General features: G+C 46.8%; 1 protein-coding gene across 3 annotated transcripts in view; it reads right to left on the reverse strand.

The window, feature by feature from the left end:
* atp10b (ATPase phospholipid transporting 10B) overlaps positions 1-16,470 on the reverse strand; it is a 428,434-nt gene that overhangs the window by 125,430 nt on the left and 286,534 nt on the right. For all 3 annotated transcript variants that reach the window (XM_038795980.1, XM_038795982.1, XM_038795981.1), the window contains 4 exons: positions 12,289-12,493; positions 11,915-12,000; positions 8,970-9,073; positions 1,843-1,974 (listed from right to left, as the gene is read on the reverse strand). In XM_038795980.1, the coding sequence (XP_038651908.1) occupies positions 1,843-1,974; positions 8,970-9,073; positions 11,915-12,000; positions 12,289-12,493 (527 nt within the window). The remainder of the gene's footprint in view (positions 1-1,842; positions 1,975-8,969; positions 9,074-11,914; positions 12,001-12,288; positions 12,494-16,470) is intronic.

The following is a 16,470-nucleotide window of genomic DNA, read 5'->3' on the forward strand; positions in this document are numbered from 1 at the left end:
TGGGGGATGACCTTGGCAAGATGTTCATCTTCATCGATGACGTGTTGGAGGCTGCGAAGAAGATGTTGTAGTTTCTCTGCTCCGGGAAAGTACTGGACGACGAAGGGTACTCTGTCGGTTGTGTCCCGTTTCTGTCTTCTGAGGAGGTCACTGCGGTTTTTTGCTGTGGTGCTTTGGAACTGTCGATCGATGAGTCGAGCGCCATATCCCATTCGTACGAGGGCATCTTTCAGCGTCTGTAGATGTCTGTTACGCTCCTCCTCGTCTGCACCTGGGGTTACCACTATCTCTGGATCTGTAAAGACTCAATTACCTGCAAATGCTCACATTCTAAGCATTGTCTGGCATCTTTGAATTTGTCTATATATAAGTTTCTGGAACATACCTTTTCATTCACCTGAGGAAGGAGCAGTGCTCCAAAAGCTAGGGCGAAATTCTCCCAAAACGGGAGAAATCGTAAAGCTGGCGTAAAACCCGGGCGGGTTTTACGGCAGCGCGCCCCTTCCCGACCGGGGACCGATTCTGGTCCCCCGTCGGGGCTAGCAGCCCGACGTCGGAGGCTCCGACAAGTCGGGCTTAACGAAAATCGTTAAGCCCGCTTGCCGGAGTTAGCGCCGGCTGACGCGTCATATGACGTCAGCCGCGCATGCGCAGGTGGGAAGACTCCACCCGCGCATGCGCGGGTGACGTCATCGCGTTTTTGCGCGAAACCCGCGCATGCGCGGGCCGGGTTGCCCCTCAGCCGCCCCGCGTATTGATACTGCGGGGCGGCGGAAGGACAAATAGTGCGCGGGCATCGGGCCCGCTGCCCGCGATCGGTGCCCACCGATCGTGGGCCCATGGCACCCTTGGCACGGCCGTGGTACTGCCGTGCCAATCGGTGCCATGGTTATTTTTTGCGAGTTTGTCACGACGTTTTTACGAACGGCAGGACCAGGTGTGTTTGCCGTTCGTAAAAAGGTCGTAAAGGGCTGGGACTTCGGCCCTTCTAACAGCTGAGAATCGCTGCCGGCCGTAAAAAAACGGCGGCAGCGATTCTTGTCGGGATTTCGGCGGGGGGGGGGGGGGGGGGGGGGGGGGGGGGGAGAATAGCGGGAGGGCGTCAAAAAAGTCGGGAAGGCCCTCCCCCTATTCTCCCACCCGTCGTGGGGGGGGGGAGAATTTCGCCCCTAGTGTTTGAAACAAACATGTTGAACTTTAACTTGGTGTTGTAAGCCTTCTTACAGAAGTAAGGAAGGGCAAGGCCATGGAGGGATTTGAAAACATAGAAGATAGAATATACAGTGCAGAAGGCGGCCATTCGGCACATCGAGTCTGCACCGACCCACTTCAGCCCTCACTTCAACCCTATCCCCTTAACCCAATAACCCCTCCTAACCTTTTTGGTCACTAAGGGCAATGTAGCATGGCCAATGCACCTAACCTGCACGTCTTTGGACTGTGGGAGGAAACCAGAGCACCCGGAGGAAACCCACGCACACACGGGGAGAACGTGCAGACTCTGCACAGACAGTGACCCAGCAGGGAATCGAACCTGGGACCCTGGTGCTGTGAAGCCACAGTACTAACCACTATGCTACCGTGCTGCCCTATCAGGGCTGAAAATTTTAACATCAAGGTGTTACTTCACTGGAAGCCAAAATAGATCAGCGAGCACAAAAATAACAGGTGAATGACAGTTGGTGTGAGCAAGGACATAGAACACTGTAAACATCAACACTCACAACAGCAATTAGTTAATCCCATCAATTGCTCCCTATTTCAGTCCCAATACACCATTATCATTTGCACCATTCCAGTTACAACAATTAAGTTGAACGTTGCTCCCCTTGCATATCTTACCCAGTGCTCCTATAAAACACATAACTGCCATCAGGGTTACACAGCACAGAACATAAGTGTTCATTCTCCTCTCCAATTTACTCCGCTTGTACCGAGGTCCATTATTGTTAAGCAATGCTTTGGTCTCATGACCTGAAAAAAATGCATATTAAAATTGCTATCAATCATCATACATGTCAGTACATTTTGGACAGTAATTCAGCTCTAATCTTATGTTGAATATTATTTCACATTGTTATAATATGATCCGATAATATACTATTTGTTAGGAAAACAAAGATAATTTTAAGGGATTTATATTTGTTTTGGTAAATATTAGAAATAAGGCATAGATTTAAGTGGGGTTACTTTATATGTTTCTGTGTCAGGAAGGGTAAAACTTATAGTTAGATTTGCGCTGGACAAAGATGTTTCTATGTGTGCAGGTTGGCTTCAATTCCAACTGTGTTTCTATTGTGTAGGTTGCAGTATGAAGAGTAAATAGAGGCTGGGACAAGTAGCAGCAGTTGCTTAGCAATGGTGGGCTGGTAAGGAGAAAGACTTTTGAATTTAGTTTCAGCTGAATTTCTTTGCAGTTTGTGGTGAATCACAATCTAGTAATTCACACTGTGTTATATTGTTCGTGTTGTGTTCTTGTAAGCTCAGTATACGAGCAGTTGCGCGGCTCTGCCCATAGGGGGAGATGAGGAGTTTGCACTGGGCTCCACACTTGGCTCCACCCATGGTTCCGCCCATGGCTCCTCCCACTAACCGGAAGTATAAAGCTTTGCAGTCGTGAGCCTGCCTGCCAGATCATCTCATCGCAGGCAGGCTCTGTTGTAAGACTATTAAAACCACTGTTCACTTCCAACCACGTGTCTTTTGAATTGATGGTCACATCAGTTTAATAGTCTTAGGAAACTTGAAGAAAACGACTATGGAATCAGCCCTCAAACCTGATCGACTAGAACTCGACCCGCAGGCTGCAGAGGCGAAAGGAATTTTTCAACACTGGCTCCGATGTTTCAAGGCCTACCTGGCTGAATCAAGCACATCAGAAACTACAGAGGAGCAGAAACTCAGTTTACTGCACGCAAGGGTGAGCCACCGTATATCTACTCAACTTAACAGTACTACCTCGTATATGGGGGCTCTAGCCATGCTAGATCGAATGTATGTGAGGCCCATCAATGAGGTCTACGCGCGCCACATTTTTACGACCCGCCGCCAGCGCCCCGCGGAGTCGTTGGATGAATTCCTACGGGAATTAAAGACTTTAGCTGGGGACTGTAATTACCAAGCTGTATCAGCCGAACAGCATATGGAGCTCACCGTTAGAGATGTGTACATGACAGGGCTCAGGTCAAACTATGTGCGCCAGCGGTTACTTGAAAAAGGGGCCCAGAATTTAGAGGACACGGTAGAATTGGCTACCACCATGGAGGTCTCGTTCTGCAGCCTCGCCTCATTCCCCGTGGACCAAGCGACCCCATCCTGGGCCCCCGACCAGTGACTACCCTAGGCCTGCACCGCGTGGCCACCCACCCACTACGCCCACGGCCTGGGGTAGTCGCCGGCGCCAACTAGCGCATGTGTAGTGGCCTTCTTCCCCACGCCTGCCCCAATGCCAAATGGTGCAGTGTTACAGGAGCTGGTGCAGAGGAAGGGAGGCCAGGGGTGGCAGAGAGGCATGCCGGCTGATCGGTGGGCCCCGATCGTGGGCCAGGCCACTATGGAGGTCCGGCTGCAGAGAGGCCAGTCCGCTGATTGGTGGGCCCCATTCGCGGGCCAGGCCACTACGGAGGCCCGGACCCCCCCCCCCCCCCCCCCCCCCCAAACAGGCTGCCCCCAGACCCTTCAACGCTGAGGTCCCGCCAACTCAGAGGATGTTAGAACGGCGCCGGCGGGACTCGGCTTTTTGATGACTGCCACTCGGCGAGAATCCGACCCCGACCGGCGCCCCACCGACCACGCCGGCGCCAATTCTCCACACTGTGGAGGATTGCGTACCGGCATTGGGGCAGCGTGGTGCGATTCGCGCCGTGCCGATTCTCCGACCCGGCGAGGGATCAGAGAATTCCGCCCAAGTCTTCAGAAAATTGAAATCAAGAGAACAGAGTCCAACATTTTGTTCAGAAGAATTCAAAAGTAAAGTAAACAAAGTGCTCTGAGTTAAAGAGACAGTTGCAGTGACCAAAATTAAAGTGTCAAAGTTGACTTCAGAGGTAAATCATAAGTTTGATGTTGTGTTGTTAAAGTCAGGAATCGAGAGTGAAAGCAATTGTGAACAGTTTATACAGTAGTCAAGACAACAAAATCCGGGTGGGAGGTATATAATCTGGATACTGGATTTGTTGCTAAGTGAAGGAGTGGAAGCTTGTCTTAAAGTAGTCATTTGTAAAATCTGGACTGGATTGAGGAATGCAAACTACTGATAGAAAGAATTGTTGTGAAAGAAGATTGTAAAGCGTGTTTTTCTGGGAGGGAGTCATGTGACAATCATCTGGGAGATTCCGAGGAGAAATCTAACACTAACTTGGGTTCAGAGTGGAGTGTGTGTTTTGACACAGCTACCCTCTGAATTTAAAGGGACTGTGTGTTACTGAGATCATCGTAGCTTTAGATATATTTTGTAATAGAGGTTAACCTTAAAATCGGTGTATATTTGTGAAGCTAAGGGAAAGTAAAGGAGTATTTTAGCATAATCCAATATTTCATGATCAATAAATATTTTTTATTTTTATGAAAACCAATTTGTGATCCTGTGACAGAAAATGCCACACAATCTCAACAGGCCTGACAACATTTGTGGAGAGAGAAGGGAGCAAATGATTTGAGTCTGGTTGTCATTGTTGAAGTTAGAAAGAACTGGAAATGGGGTCAGATTTATACTGTTATAGCGGGGGATTCGTGGAGCAGTGGGGCTGGATAGGGGGCCAATGATAGGTGAGATTGATTATGATGGCATAGACAGAAAGACAAAGGGAATGTAAATGAGGGGTGATCAACGTTAAGAAGGGTGCTGATAATGGCACATTAAGAGATCAGAATGTGTTAATGGCAGAACAAAGGTAAGCAGTGTGTCAAAGAACAACTTGGAACAGGGAAGAGATGGCCCAAGTGGGGTGGGTGGGAGAGGAGGGGGAACAATGGGGAGGGAAAATGAGTAGATGGAAGAAATGAAAATGAATTGATGGAAATAAAGACAGGGTGAAGGTGGAAGAGAAAGTTCACAGTCGGAAGCTGTTGAACTCAACATAAGTCCGGAAGGCTGTAACGTGCCTAATCAGAAGATGAAGGGCAGTTCCTCCAGTTTGCGTTGGGCTTTACTGGAACAGTGCAGCAGGCCAAGGACAGACATGTGAACATGAGAGAAGGGAGTTGAAATGGCAAGCGACAGGAAGGTCTGAGTCCTGCTCGTGGACGGACTAAAGATGTTCTACAAAATGGTCACCCAGTCTGCATTTAGTTTCTCCAATGTAGAGTAGCTCACATTGGGAGCAGCGAATGCTGAGATTGAAAGAGGTGCACGTGATGTGCTGCCTCACCTGAAAAAATTGTTTAGGCGCTTGGATGGTGAGCAGGGAGGGTGTAAAGGGCAGTTGTTGTACCTTCTGTGATTGCATGGGAATATATTGCATGGGAATGCCTTCCTGTTGCTTGCCATTTCAACTCACCATCCTGCCCTTATGTCCACACGTCTGTCCTTGGCCTGTTGCAATGTTCCTGTGAAGCCCAGTGCAAACTGGAGGGATAGCACCTCATCATCCGATTAGGCACGTTACAACTTTCCGGACTTAAACATTGAGTTCAACAACTTTAGACTGGGAACTCTCTCCTCCAATTTCACCCATTTTTATTTCTATCAATTCATTTTCATTTCGGTCATCCATCTGTTCTCCCTCACCATTGTCCCACCCCCACCCATCTGTTCCGAGTTGCCCTTTTGACACATTGCTTATCTTTCTTCGGACATTAGCACATTCTGATCTCTTTATGTGCCACTTCAGCCCCCTTTTCAGCCTTAATCACGTCCACTTAAATTCCCTTCGTCTTTCTGTCCACAACATCATTGTCAATCTCGACCTATCACTGGCCCCCTATCCTGCCCCACCGCTCCACATGCCCCCCATAACAGTATAAATCTGACCATATTTCCTGTTCTCTCTAGCTTTGACAAAGAGTCATCCAGACCTGAATCGTCAGCACCTTCTCTCTCCACAGATGCTGTCAAACCTGCTTAGAATTTCCAGTATTTTTTGTTTTGTTTCAGATTCCAGCATCTGCAGTAATTTGCTTTTATCTAGTGATCCTGTGACTTCTCCTCCATGTTTTCTACAAAAAAGTTAAAATTATGGGTCTGGAATTTTCCGTCGGCAGGATCCTCTGCTCTGCTTGCAGTACACCTGCACCTGCGGGCTTCCCGATGGCATGGCGTGGTCACAATGGGAAACCCCAATGGCTGGTTGCGGGAATGGAGAATTCTTTACCGGCGGGGGCGCACTGTGTAGGTAAACGTGGCTAGCAGATCGGAGAATCCTGTCCATGGTCTTTTGAGCCAGGGTTTCAATCTCCCATCCAGTTGTAATACCATCTGGCATCGTAATTCAGATATTTACATGTTAATATATTTCAGATTGATCCAAACCTGTAAATCGTAGTTAATGCAAGGTACATGTTCATCCAATGGGCTGAGGGAGTGAAACATATCACTTGTATAAATCCATTAGTACTGTTGTCACTCATTAAACTACTTAAGTACTGTTGCGTCATTCCCTTGGTTTTTAAAAGTATTTTTTATGACCCCTAGATGTACAGCATTGACCGTAACTGAAGCAATGCTCTGGACTCAGTTAAAGTATGGCGACCATAATAGCAGGTAATATGTTAAATAAAAGCTTCATCCTTTTACTGGCTACCTAACACTAAAGAATATATTTTTTAATATGTTATTCAAATTTACCAAAGAAAACATAAACCCATGACACTCTGGAAAAAAACGCAAATGTTTGCTTCTGTGTCCTTATCCGAACACAGCAAAGGTGGACACTCAAAACATCAACTTGTATTTCTCCTGATTGACAAGCTGCGAATTTGCAATACCATCTGCTTTTTTTCAGCACCTCAAAACATTCCACTGATGACCCATCAACTAATATGGTTTTCAGAAAGAGGAAAAGTCATCATGAGTCGGTGAAAAAATGCAGCTTCAGTGTTTGTAACGAAACAGATGCAGAAGGCAGGATTCTCCGATCCCCGACGCCGAAATCACATTCGGCGACGCGGTGGAGAATCCCCGATGACGACCAAATCGGAGGCAGCGCCGCTTTCGCGATGCTCCGTCCCTGACCAGCCGAGTTCCCTACGGCATGGGACTCTCATGGTCTCACCCGTTGTGAACTCAACGGGGCGGCTGTGAACTCAGACCAGTGCCGCCTCAGGGGGAGGGATGATCCGCGGAGAGGGGCGGCCTTGATTCGGGGCTGGGGTCACTGTGGGGCGCGGTGCGTGAGCCGGCCGAGTAGGGGGACTATTTTTGCGGTCTCGGTCCGCGGGCTGTGGCCGCCATGAAGCATAGCACGGCCGCTGCAGGCCGACGCCGTATGCATGCGCGGCCACGGACTGTGCAATGCTCTGGGCTTTATCGGCAGCTTGAACTGGGAGCTCGAGGCTGCCTCCCTGCTAGTCCCCATCCCCCACCCTGAGCAGGGAATCGATGGTTGTTTTGCGCCAGGTTTTCTGGCGTAAAACACCACCGTTTTCATGCCGGCATGGGGACTTAGTCTCCCAAATGCAGAATCCAGACACCAACGTGAACAATCACAGCCTTATAGAATGAACTTGTTTCTTAATGTTAGAAATGTGGCATTGTAGCAGGAAAGTGACACGAGTGGTTGCATTTTTGAACAACAACCAGAGGTGAGATTGGAGGGCTGAAGATTTTGCATTGGAAAGCAGCATGCTGGTTTGCCAGAATATCTCTACTCATTTTTGTAGAGTTAAGCTCAGGGTGTGAGAATTGTTGACTATCCAAATGCCAATACATGGCTATGAGACAATTAAAGAGCCAGTGATTTGTTTGAGGTTGACTGAACCTTTCTCAAACAGGGTGGGGGTGCTGGGGACGGGGGAGCCAGCTCTCTCCACCACTCACAGCCAATACACCGCGATCACCACAGCTGTGATCAGAGGCGGCCCTGTTTCTCCATCCCAATGGCAGTCATGCAGCTGTGGCCACTCTGATGAGAAGTGCTCTCGAACCACCTTTTCTTTCTCACCTGCGTCGGCAGGGCCCACCTTCAATAGTGGGGCTGCTCCTCGATCAGTACTGAAGGGCCTCCTTTTCTCGTGTCAGGAACCCACCCACTATCCTTAATTGGATGTCAGGCATGCCCTCTGGCCATCTCCTTTAAAAACATATTGCAGATCAGATGCTGGCGTGGCAGAAGGATCGAGACCCAAAAAATGTCCCTTGGATCGGGGATCAAAACCAGAAACAATCATTCAGTTCCAGAAATCAGCTTCCAACCCCTCATTCTTTAAAAAAAATTAATTCCTCATGAGTGGGTGTCTTTGGCAAGATTGCCTTTTATTGTCCATCCTTGTGTTCTGTAGTTATGTTCTGTTGGGCCTTTTCTGAGGATAGATTTTACCAGGTTGGTGTGGATTTGGAGACTAAACTGGATAAGGAAATCATGTTTCATTCCTTGAAAGACCATGATGAACCACTTGCGTTTTTACGACATCTCGCATTTTTATGGTCATTTCTACAGATGCTTTTCATTTTCAGACTTTTAAAAACTTTAATCTTGACAAGTTTTCAGTGCATTAGGTTAAAATAATTATTTTGAAGCAAAATTCTCAAACTGTCCATGGTGGGATTTGAAATCCCACTCTCTGGATTATTTTGTACATCTGAAGGTTGTAAAAAGTTCTCCATGGATGCACGTTCACCTCTGTATATTGATTTAGCAATTTTGCAATAACAACCTGCTGACAATATTCAAGTTCACTTTGCTGGAAGAGGCCCATAACTGCTGCCATAGTAGTCTGATTAAGCTGCTCTTTGATTAACAGTGAGCCCACCTCATGCTTAAGAGCCCAAGAGAGCAACTCAAGTGGAATAATAAATAACAAGTGCCACATACCTGCATATACAACTATCCCCACAACAACATTCGTATTCTGGATGGTGCAGCCTCGAAGTAAGAGGCTGTCTTTATTGAAGCCAATTTTATTCCCAGTGTTTTCCCTGCAAAGCAAAATTAATGCTAAACAGCTACTTTTTCTCCATCTTAAAACAACACTCAAAGGAGCAAAAAGATCAGCTTTAAAACTATTGCAAAGAGAAATCCTGACTCAGTTTTGAAAATAATGTTCTCCTGAGATCCATCTCTGGGATTTTGGGCTGTCATTTACCTTTAAAAAAATATTTCACCTAATTAATTCTCACAACGCTGAGAGTTGTTCTCAGTTTATATCTCAGTGCCCCAGCACCTAAGATAGAATAGAAACATTGAATCCCTACAGTGCAGAAGGAGGCCATTCGGCCCATTGAGTCTGCACTGTCTCTTGGAAAGAGCACCTTAATGAAGCCCACGCCTCCACCCTATCCCTCTAATCCAGTAGCCCTACCTAACCTGTTGGACACTAAGGGGCAATTTAGCCTGGCCAATCCACCTAACATGCACACCTTTGGACTGTGGGAGGAAACCGGAGCACCAGAGGGAAAACCACACAGACACGGGGAGAAAGTGTAAACTTGACACAATCACCCCAGGCTGGAATTGAACCCGGGTCCCTGGAGCTGCAAGGCAGCAGTGCTAACCACTGAGCCACCGTGCTACCTGATATGATTGTTCTTCCCCCAAGATCTCTATCCTTTATGATATGACACAATGATATGGCTCAAAAATCTCAAGCATGCAAGACGTCAGAGGTGTGAATAAATGTTCCACCTTTTTTGAAAAAAAAATGAAATGAAATGAAAATTGCTTATTGTCACGAGTAGGCTTCAAATGAAGTTACTGTGAAAAGCCCCTAGTAGCCACATTCTGGCCCCTGTTCGGGAGGCTGTTACGGCTGTTTTATAGGCGGTTTTATAGATAAACTTAGACATAATAAACAATGGACTGGCATCTCCGGTCCCCTGGCCGCTGTTTTGACAGCAGGAGGCGATGTGCCATTCACTGGTGACGGGATTGCCTACTCTAGCCGCTTGTCAATGGGATTACCCATTGAAGCCATCCCACGCTAGCGGGAAACCCGCGGGTGTGGGTACGCCATCGGCGGGACCTGAGAATCTCGCCACCAGCGAATGGCTGGAGAATTCCAGCCGATATATACTTTAAAAATAAATCTTGACTTATTTTCAGTCATCAATCCATAAGTCTCAAGGTGCTGGGCACTGAACTGAGGTTTCAGACGTTCTGTCAATGACATTCTCAGGATGTATCATGAAAATTCAATCACCCTTCCCCTCCCACTTTGAGGAGAGTTACCTGTCTTCTGAACACTCTCAGCAGCATAGTGGGAAGGTGGAATTTACTGCCTTCAGAGTTCTATAACTAAACCTGAATCCTATTGCTCCTTTTTGATAATGTATTAGCTGGTCCATAAAATTAAATGAAAAAAAAAATGACCAGTTAAAGGCAACATTCCAGAAATATGAGGCGGGATTCTTCGACTCCGCGCTGGGTCGGAGAATCGCCGGGGGGGGGGGGGGTTACGATAATCGCGTGATGCCATTCCGCGCTGGTCCACCGATGGCGCGGTTGGAGCGGCGGCGGTCGAGTTCACCCCGCCCCCCCCCCCCCCCCCCCCCCCGCGGCGATTCTCCATGTTTGACGGGCCGAGTTCGGCTGAGTCCCACTGGCGCTGTTCGTGTGTGGTGCTACTTGCCGTTCATGCTGCGGGGGAGGGGGGGGGGATCCGGGGCGGGATTCTCCCATCCCACGGCAGTGTGTCAGTGTGTCCACGCTGTCGTAAATGCCGTCGGGTTTTATGACGGCGTGAACGGGCCCTTGCCAGGAGTAAATCTGGCTCCTACAAGGGGCTAGCACGGTGCTGGAGCAGTTCGTACCGCTCCAGCTGACAATCCCAGTGCGAACTGTGCGCCGCGGGATCCGCGCATGCGCAGTGGCCTCCTTCAACGTGCCAGCCCCGATGCAACATGGCGCAGGACTACAGGGGCCGGCGCGTAGAAAAAGAGGCCAGGGGACGGAGGGGCTGGCCCGCCAATGGGTGGGCCCTGATCATGGGCCAGGGCGCATCGGAGGCCCCCCCCCAGGGTCGGAGACCGCTCTTTCCTTCACCCCCCCCCCCCCCCCCCCTCCCCCCCAGGCCACCATGCGACCCTTGCACGCAGAGTTCCCACCGGCTGCGAGCAGGGACTCAGTGTTTTAACTGCGGCCGCTTGGCCCATTTTGGGCCGAGAATCGGCAGACCAGCCGCGTACAGTGGCCCATAACTGGCGCCAAGCCCGGCCCAGGGCTGGGAGAGTCCCGCCCCCCACTCTGGGTGGGCCTCCACAGAGGCCTGGCCCACGATCGGTGTCTACCGATTGGTGGGCGGGCTTATCCCAGGGGGGGCCTATATTCCTCCACACCGGGTCCCTGTAGCACTGCCATGTTGCCCGGGGGCCGGCGCGGAGAAGGCAACCCAGGCGCATGCGCGAACACGCGCCGGCCGTGCTTGCGCCCGTATCGGCAGCTGGAGCAGCGTGAAGCACTCTAGTGCCATGCTGTGTGGCGCAGGATCGATGATCCTAGGGGCCAGATGATGCCGTCGTAAAACGTTCCGACGTTTACGACAGCGTCAAAACTTAGCCCCAGGATCGGAGAATCCCACCCGTGGTCTCACCAAACCCAGAATTTAGCTTGATGATGCTTTCAAATCCACAAGTGGCATGAACAAGTCCGGACAGATTGGTAAATTCTGCATCATACCCATTAATATTTATAAAAACTGAAAGCACTGCTTATTTGTGTTAACATAAAGTCAAATCCAAAATCAGAAAAATAAACCCACAATTAGTCAAATCCTTAACCAGAAAAAAAAACCACAGGTGCAATAAAAAAAGTTTCCTACTTACAAAACACCCTCAAATTTGTTGAGATCATTGTTGGGATTTTCACAGGTGATAGTGCTGTTGAAGTTCTCTGGTTCAAACTCAGAATCCTGGAAAATAATTATCATTGTTGCGGCATGTACAGATTTCTGAAAGTATCACAGTACACTTTACTAACAACATGTTATGATGATAAAGCAACAGATCAATTTCTGCCAAGGGGTTTTTATCTGAAGAGGCTTCATTATCACAGGTAATATTGCCACACAGTGAACGTTGTAATCACCTATTTGTAAATACAATCCTCAACTGCTCTCCTCGCAGCATCACACAAAAAGCTTCCAGTGATGTTCCCTTCAAACAACAAATCAAAGAAATAATGGGAATGTGTATCTTACGGGATTTGTAAACCCTTTCACTGCCAGTCTTTGCTTCAAGTTTGCTTCTCCGTCGAGGTTCAATGTCTCAATGCGGCAGATTCCATTTTGCTCTGATGAGTCTAATAAGAGCATATCAGCTGGGATAATTTCATTGCATGATAGCCGTACAAAGTCACCCACTCGAACATCTTTCCAGCATTTCTCAATGTATTGACTTTCTTTCCTGGAGAACACAAGATATTTAGAAAGTCATATGCAACACTGTTTTCCTTTCACCTCTACCTACCTGAAGTTTTGATGTGGAGATGCCGGCGTTGGACTGGGGTGAGCACAGTAAGAAGTCTTACAACACCAGGTTAAAGTCCAACAGGTTTGTTTCAAACACGAGCTTTCGGAGCACCTGAAGAAGGAGCCGTGCTCCGAAAGCTCGTGTTTGAAACAAACCTGTTGGACTTTAACCTGGTGTTGTAAGACTTCTTACTGTGCTCACCTGAAGTTTGCATTGTGCATCACAACTTGAGGGGGCTAAGCATATTTTTACATTAGAGTACTGGCGACTACAAGTGTATTCAATTCTATATTCAATGCTCAAGTACTGCACAGATCAACTCTGGAATGAACAGTATTAAAATTCCACATTTAGTTGAGTCGACATACTATTGGCAGGTTGGTGCATAAATATAAAAATATGCATTGAACTCTGTTCCTTCTTGCCAGTAGAGTGGCCGCAAAGGGAAAACTTGGGCCAGCAGAAGACAGAGGGAGGCGGTGGGGTAGTGCTACTCTCACTAGACTAATAATCAAGAGACCGAGGGTAATCTCTAGGGTCCTGGGTTCGAATCCCACCATGGGAGATGGTGAAAATTGAAATCAATAAAAAATCTGGAATTAAGCTGACCATGAAACCAATGCCGATTGTCATTAAAACCCATCAGGTTTACTAATGCCCTTCTGGAAAGGAAATCTGCTGTGCTCACCCATTCTAACCTACATGTGGGTCCTGACCCACACAGCAATGTGGTTGATGCTGCCCCCTCAGAAGTGGCCCAGCAAGCTACTCAATTAAGGATGGGCAACAAATGCTGACCCAGCCAGTGGCATCCACATCCCTCCTGTCATTACATCACCATATTGCTTGAAGAATGTACACATTTTGGAGTGAAACACTATGAACTTCTAGCGTAATAATAAGACTCAGAATATTATTGTATTAGGAAAGAAAGCAAACGACCTGCTCAAGAGCAATTAAGGACGGTCAATAAATGTTGGCCGACCAGCAACACCCATATCCCATGAAAAATCATGTTAAAAAAATGTTAGATTAGCTCAATCAGTTTCAGTGTGTTGGAATGAATAGATTATAGTTTCAGCCCCTTCTAGTAATTTGTGTGTGTAGCCTAGGCTAACACTTCGATGCAGCAATGAAAGAGTATTGCATGATTTAATAATGTAGTAAAAAGCTCCCATAGCACTATTCAAAGGAAACCAGGGAATTCATTTGATATTCTGATCAATATTCTTCCCTCAGCAACACCAAAAAGAAACCCCTGATTAATTGGTCATTCATCCAATTATTTGCGAAATCATGCTGTGTAAATCATTACTGCAGTTGCTAACATAACAGTGGTCATTCTTCAAAAAAATAAACTCTTTGGTTGTAAACATACTAAAGACGAGATGCAGAATTTTATATAAAATTCCCATAACAGCCTCTCCGAACAGGCGCCGGAATGTGGCGACTAGGGGCTTTTTACAGTAACTTCATTTGAAGCCTACTTGTGACAAGAGGCGATTTTCATTTCATTTCATTTAAAATACTAGTGGAAGTAAAGTTGTTGGAAAACATCTTCAGGACTTTGGAAAGTACAGGATTTCATCAATTCAGTGTATGGAATTCTCTTTTGGGCACCAAGCCTAATCGATGACATTCCCAGGGGAGGAATCAGCTAACTGCAGGCAACCCTTTTCAGATAGAGCTATGTTAGCCTCTCAGAACACTGAGGAAAGCCTCCCAAATATAAATTCCTCAGCCATTAACTTTTAACCCTAATAAGCTGCAACCCACAAGCCCCCAATTTCTTGCAGCACAACAGCCAATGTACTCTTGCATTGATCAAGTTTTCACCCATGTCACTGATAATCTTGCTCCTGACTGAAGTTATGCAGCTCTCAAGTTAAAACTATTGAGGGTGGGAGACATTGGCCAACAGCAGTGGGCAGGTAGTGAATCAGCTTGCTTTGTGCACAACAACAAAGATTCTTTTGAATTATGGAAGTACTACACTGCCAGAGGCGCCAGCTTTTGGATAAGGCGTCAAACTAAGGCAGTCTGGTTCTCAAGTGGGTGTAAAAATAAAATGGCACTACTTTAAAGAACAGCAGAGGTGTTTTGGCTGACATTTATCTCTCCGCTAACATCAATGGAATTGAGAAAACATGGAGCGGGATTCTGTCGGCGGGATCCTCTGCTTCACCAGAAGTGCACCCACGCCTGTGGGTTACCCGATGGCGAGGGAGTGGCCACAATGGGAAACCCCATTGACCGGCTGTGGGAACGGAAAATCCCGCTGCCCGCGGGGACGCGCCGCACCGGAAAATGAGGCTGGCGGGACGGAGAATCCCACCCATGATCTTTACTTCACTACTGTTTGAGATCTTGCTGTGCACAGGTTGACTGCCATGTTTCTATACATTATACAAGGACCGCACTTCAAAGGTATTAAACTGGCTGTAAAGCACCTTGGAATGCCTAAAGTCATGAAGAGATGTCATATAAATGAAAATTCTCACCTTTAAAGACTTGTCTCCTTTATCAGAAAACTAATTGTGTCGAAGGGCGCAATCTACCGGCTGTTTACACTGGCGGGATATTCCAGTCCCACGCCATCACATGAGTTTCCCACCGACAAGGGGTGCAGTCAGCGGGAAATCCAGTTCACAACGGCAGGTTTGGTAAACCCGCTGACGAGGCGCCTTCCACCGCCGAAAAACATACAGCAATATGTCGGTAAATCCCACCCTATTTCCTGCATTTACCTACAGTGCTTAATAGTTGAATAATATTTAATTGAATTGATTTCAAAGGGGACTTAAGCTTGATCATGGGTCACATTAGAACAGAAAGCAAGATAATAACATCACAAGATTACTTTTCATTGACAAGATATTGTCAGAATCTGCAGAGAGATTTGGAATACATATGTTGTCATTTTGCAGTTGCAAGAAAATGTTTTGACGGAAGGTCCCATTATATATTTTGTTATCTTTTACCGATCTGACATTGCCTTTATTCAAAAGTTGCGCTAATTACAAAAACACAAATTTGACTGTGACTGAATGAAGTGGGTTAGAATTGCTCTAGTCCTCGAATGTATGCATCGTACTAGAATTAGATTGTCAATATAGCTCCGACTCCCAGTCAATATTGCTTTGTTATATTTCTTATTTCCTTGCCTGATAAAATTGACACATAGTAAAGATAACTGGCTATGGAAATTAAAGACATATTTTATTGGCATCCTTCCATCTAAGAGAGATGATGGACATGCAACAAATCAAATCTGTTGGGAACACTTACTGCTCTGAAAATTCAATTTGTTAGTTTGGTAAATAAGAGAAAGCATCAGGATGGTGAATTTAATGCAAAACCTTGCACCATGTATCATGACGGTCGGGCCCATTTCATCAGGGGAGAGGCCATATGTCAATCTCCCAACAGCAGGAAATCCTCCCCAATTATATCAGAGGTTGGGAAGAACTGACTAGTTTCATTAACGAGTCAATTTTATATCCAATAACCCTCTGCTCACCACAATCTATTGTGGTGCAGAAATTAAATGAAAGCCTCATGGGTCTTTAGCACCCAAGACATAATTATTGTTGATCAACTTTTCTGGCCTTGAACTTAAACTTTATATTTGTGGAATGCAATGATTTTGCATTTTGATAAAAACATTCCATGGATTTTTGAGATATTTTTGCATCGTCTTTTCAGATTTGACTTTAATCCTATGTGCATGTCCCAATATTTATTTAGTTACTGTAAAATAATCTGCTTGAGAAAATCCATCAATGCAATTGATCGCTTACTCTGCTTGATGACAACACTGTTAATGAATGTCAGAGATCTCCATAGCTGATGGTGGAATGAAATTAATGTTGGGAAGGGTGAAATCCATGCCACAGAGCCAGTTTGACAAA

Source organism: Scyliorhinus canicula, chromosome 4 (assembly GCF_902713615.1).
Source record: "Scyliorhinus canicula chromosome 4, sScyCan1.1, whole genome shotgun sequence".
In the NCBI taxonomy this organism is placed as follows: Eukaryota; Metazoa; Chordata; class Chondrichthyes; order Carcharhiniformes; family Scyliorhinidae; genus Scyliorhinus; species Scyliorhinus canicula.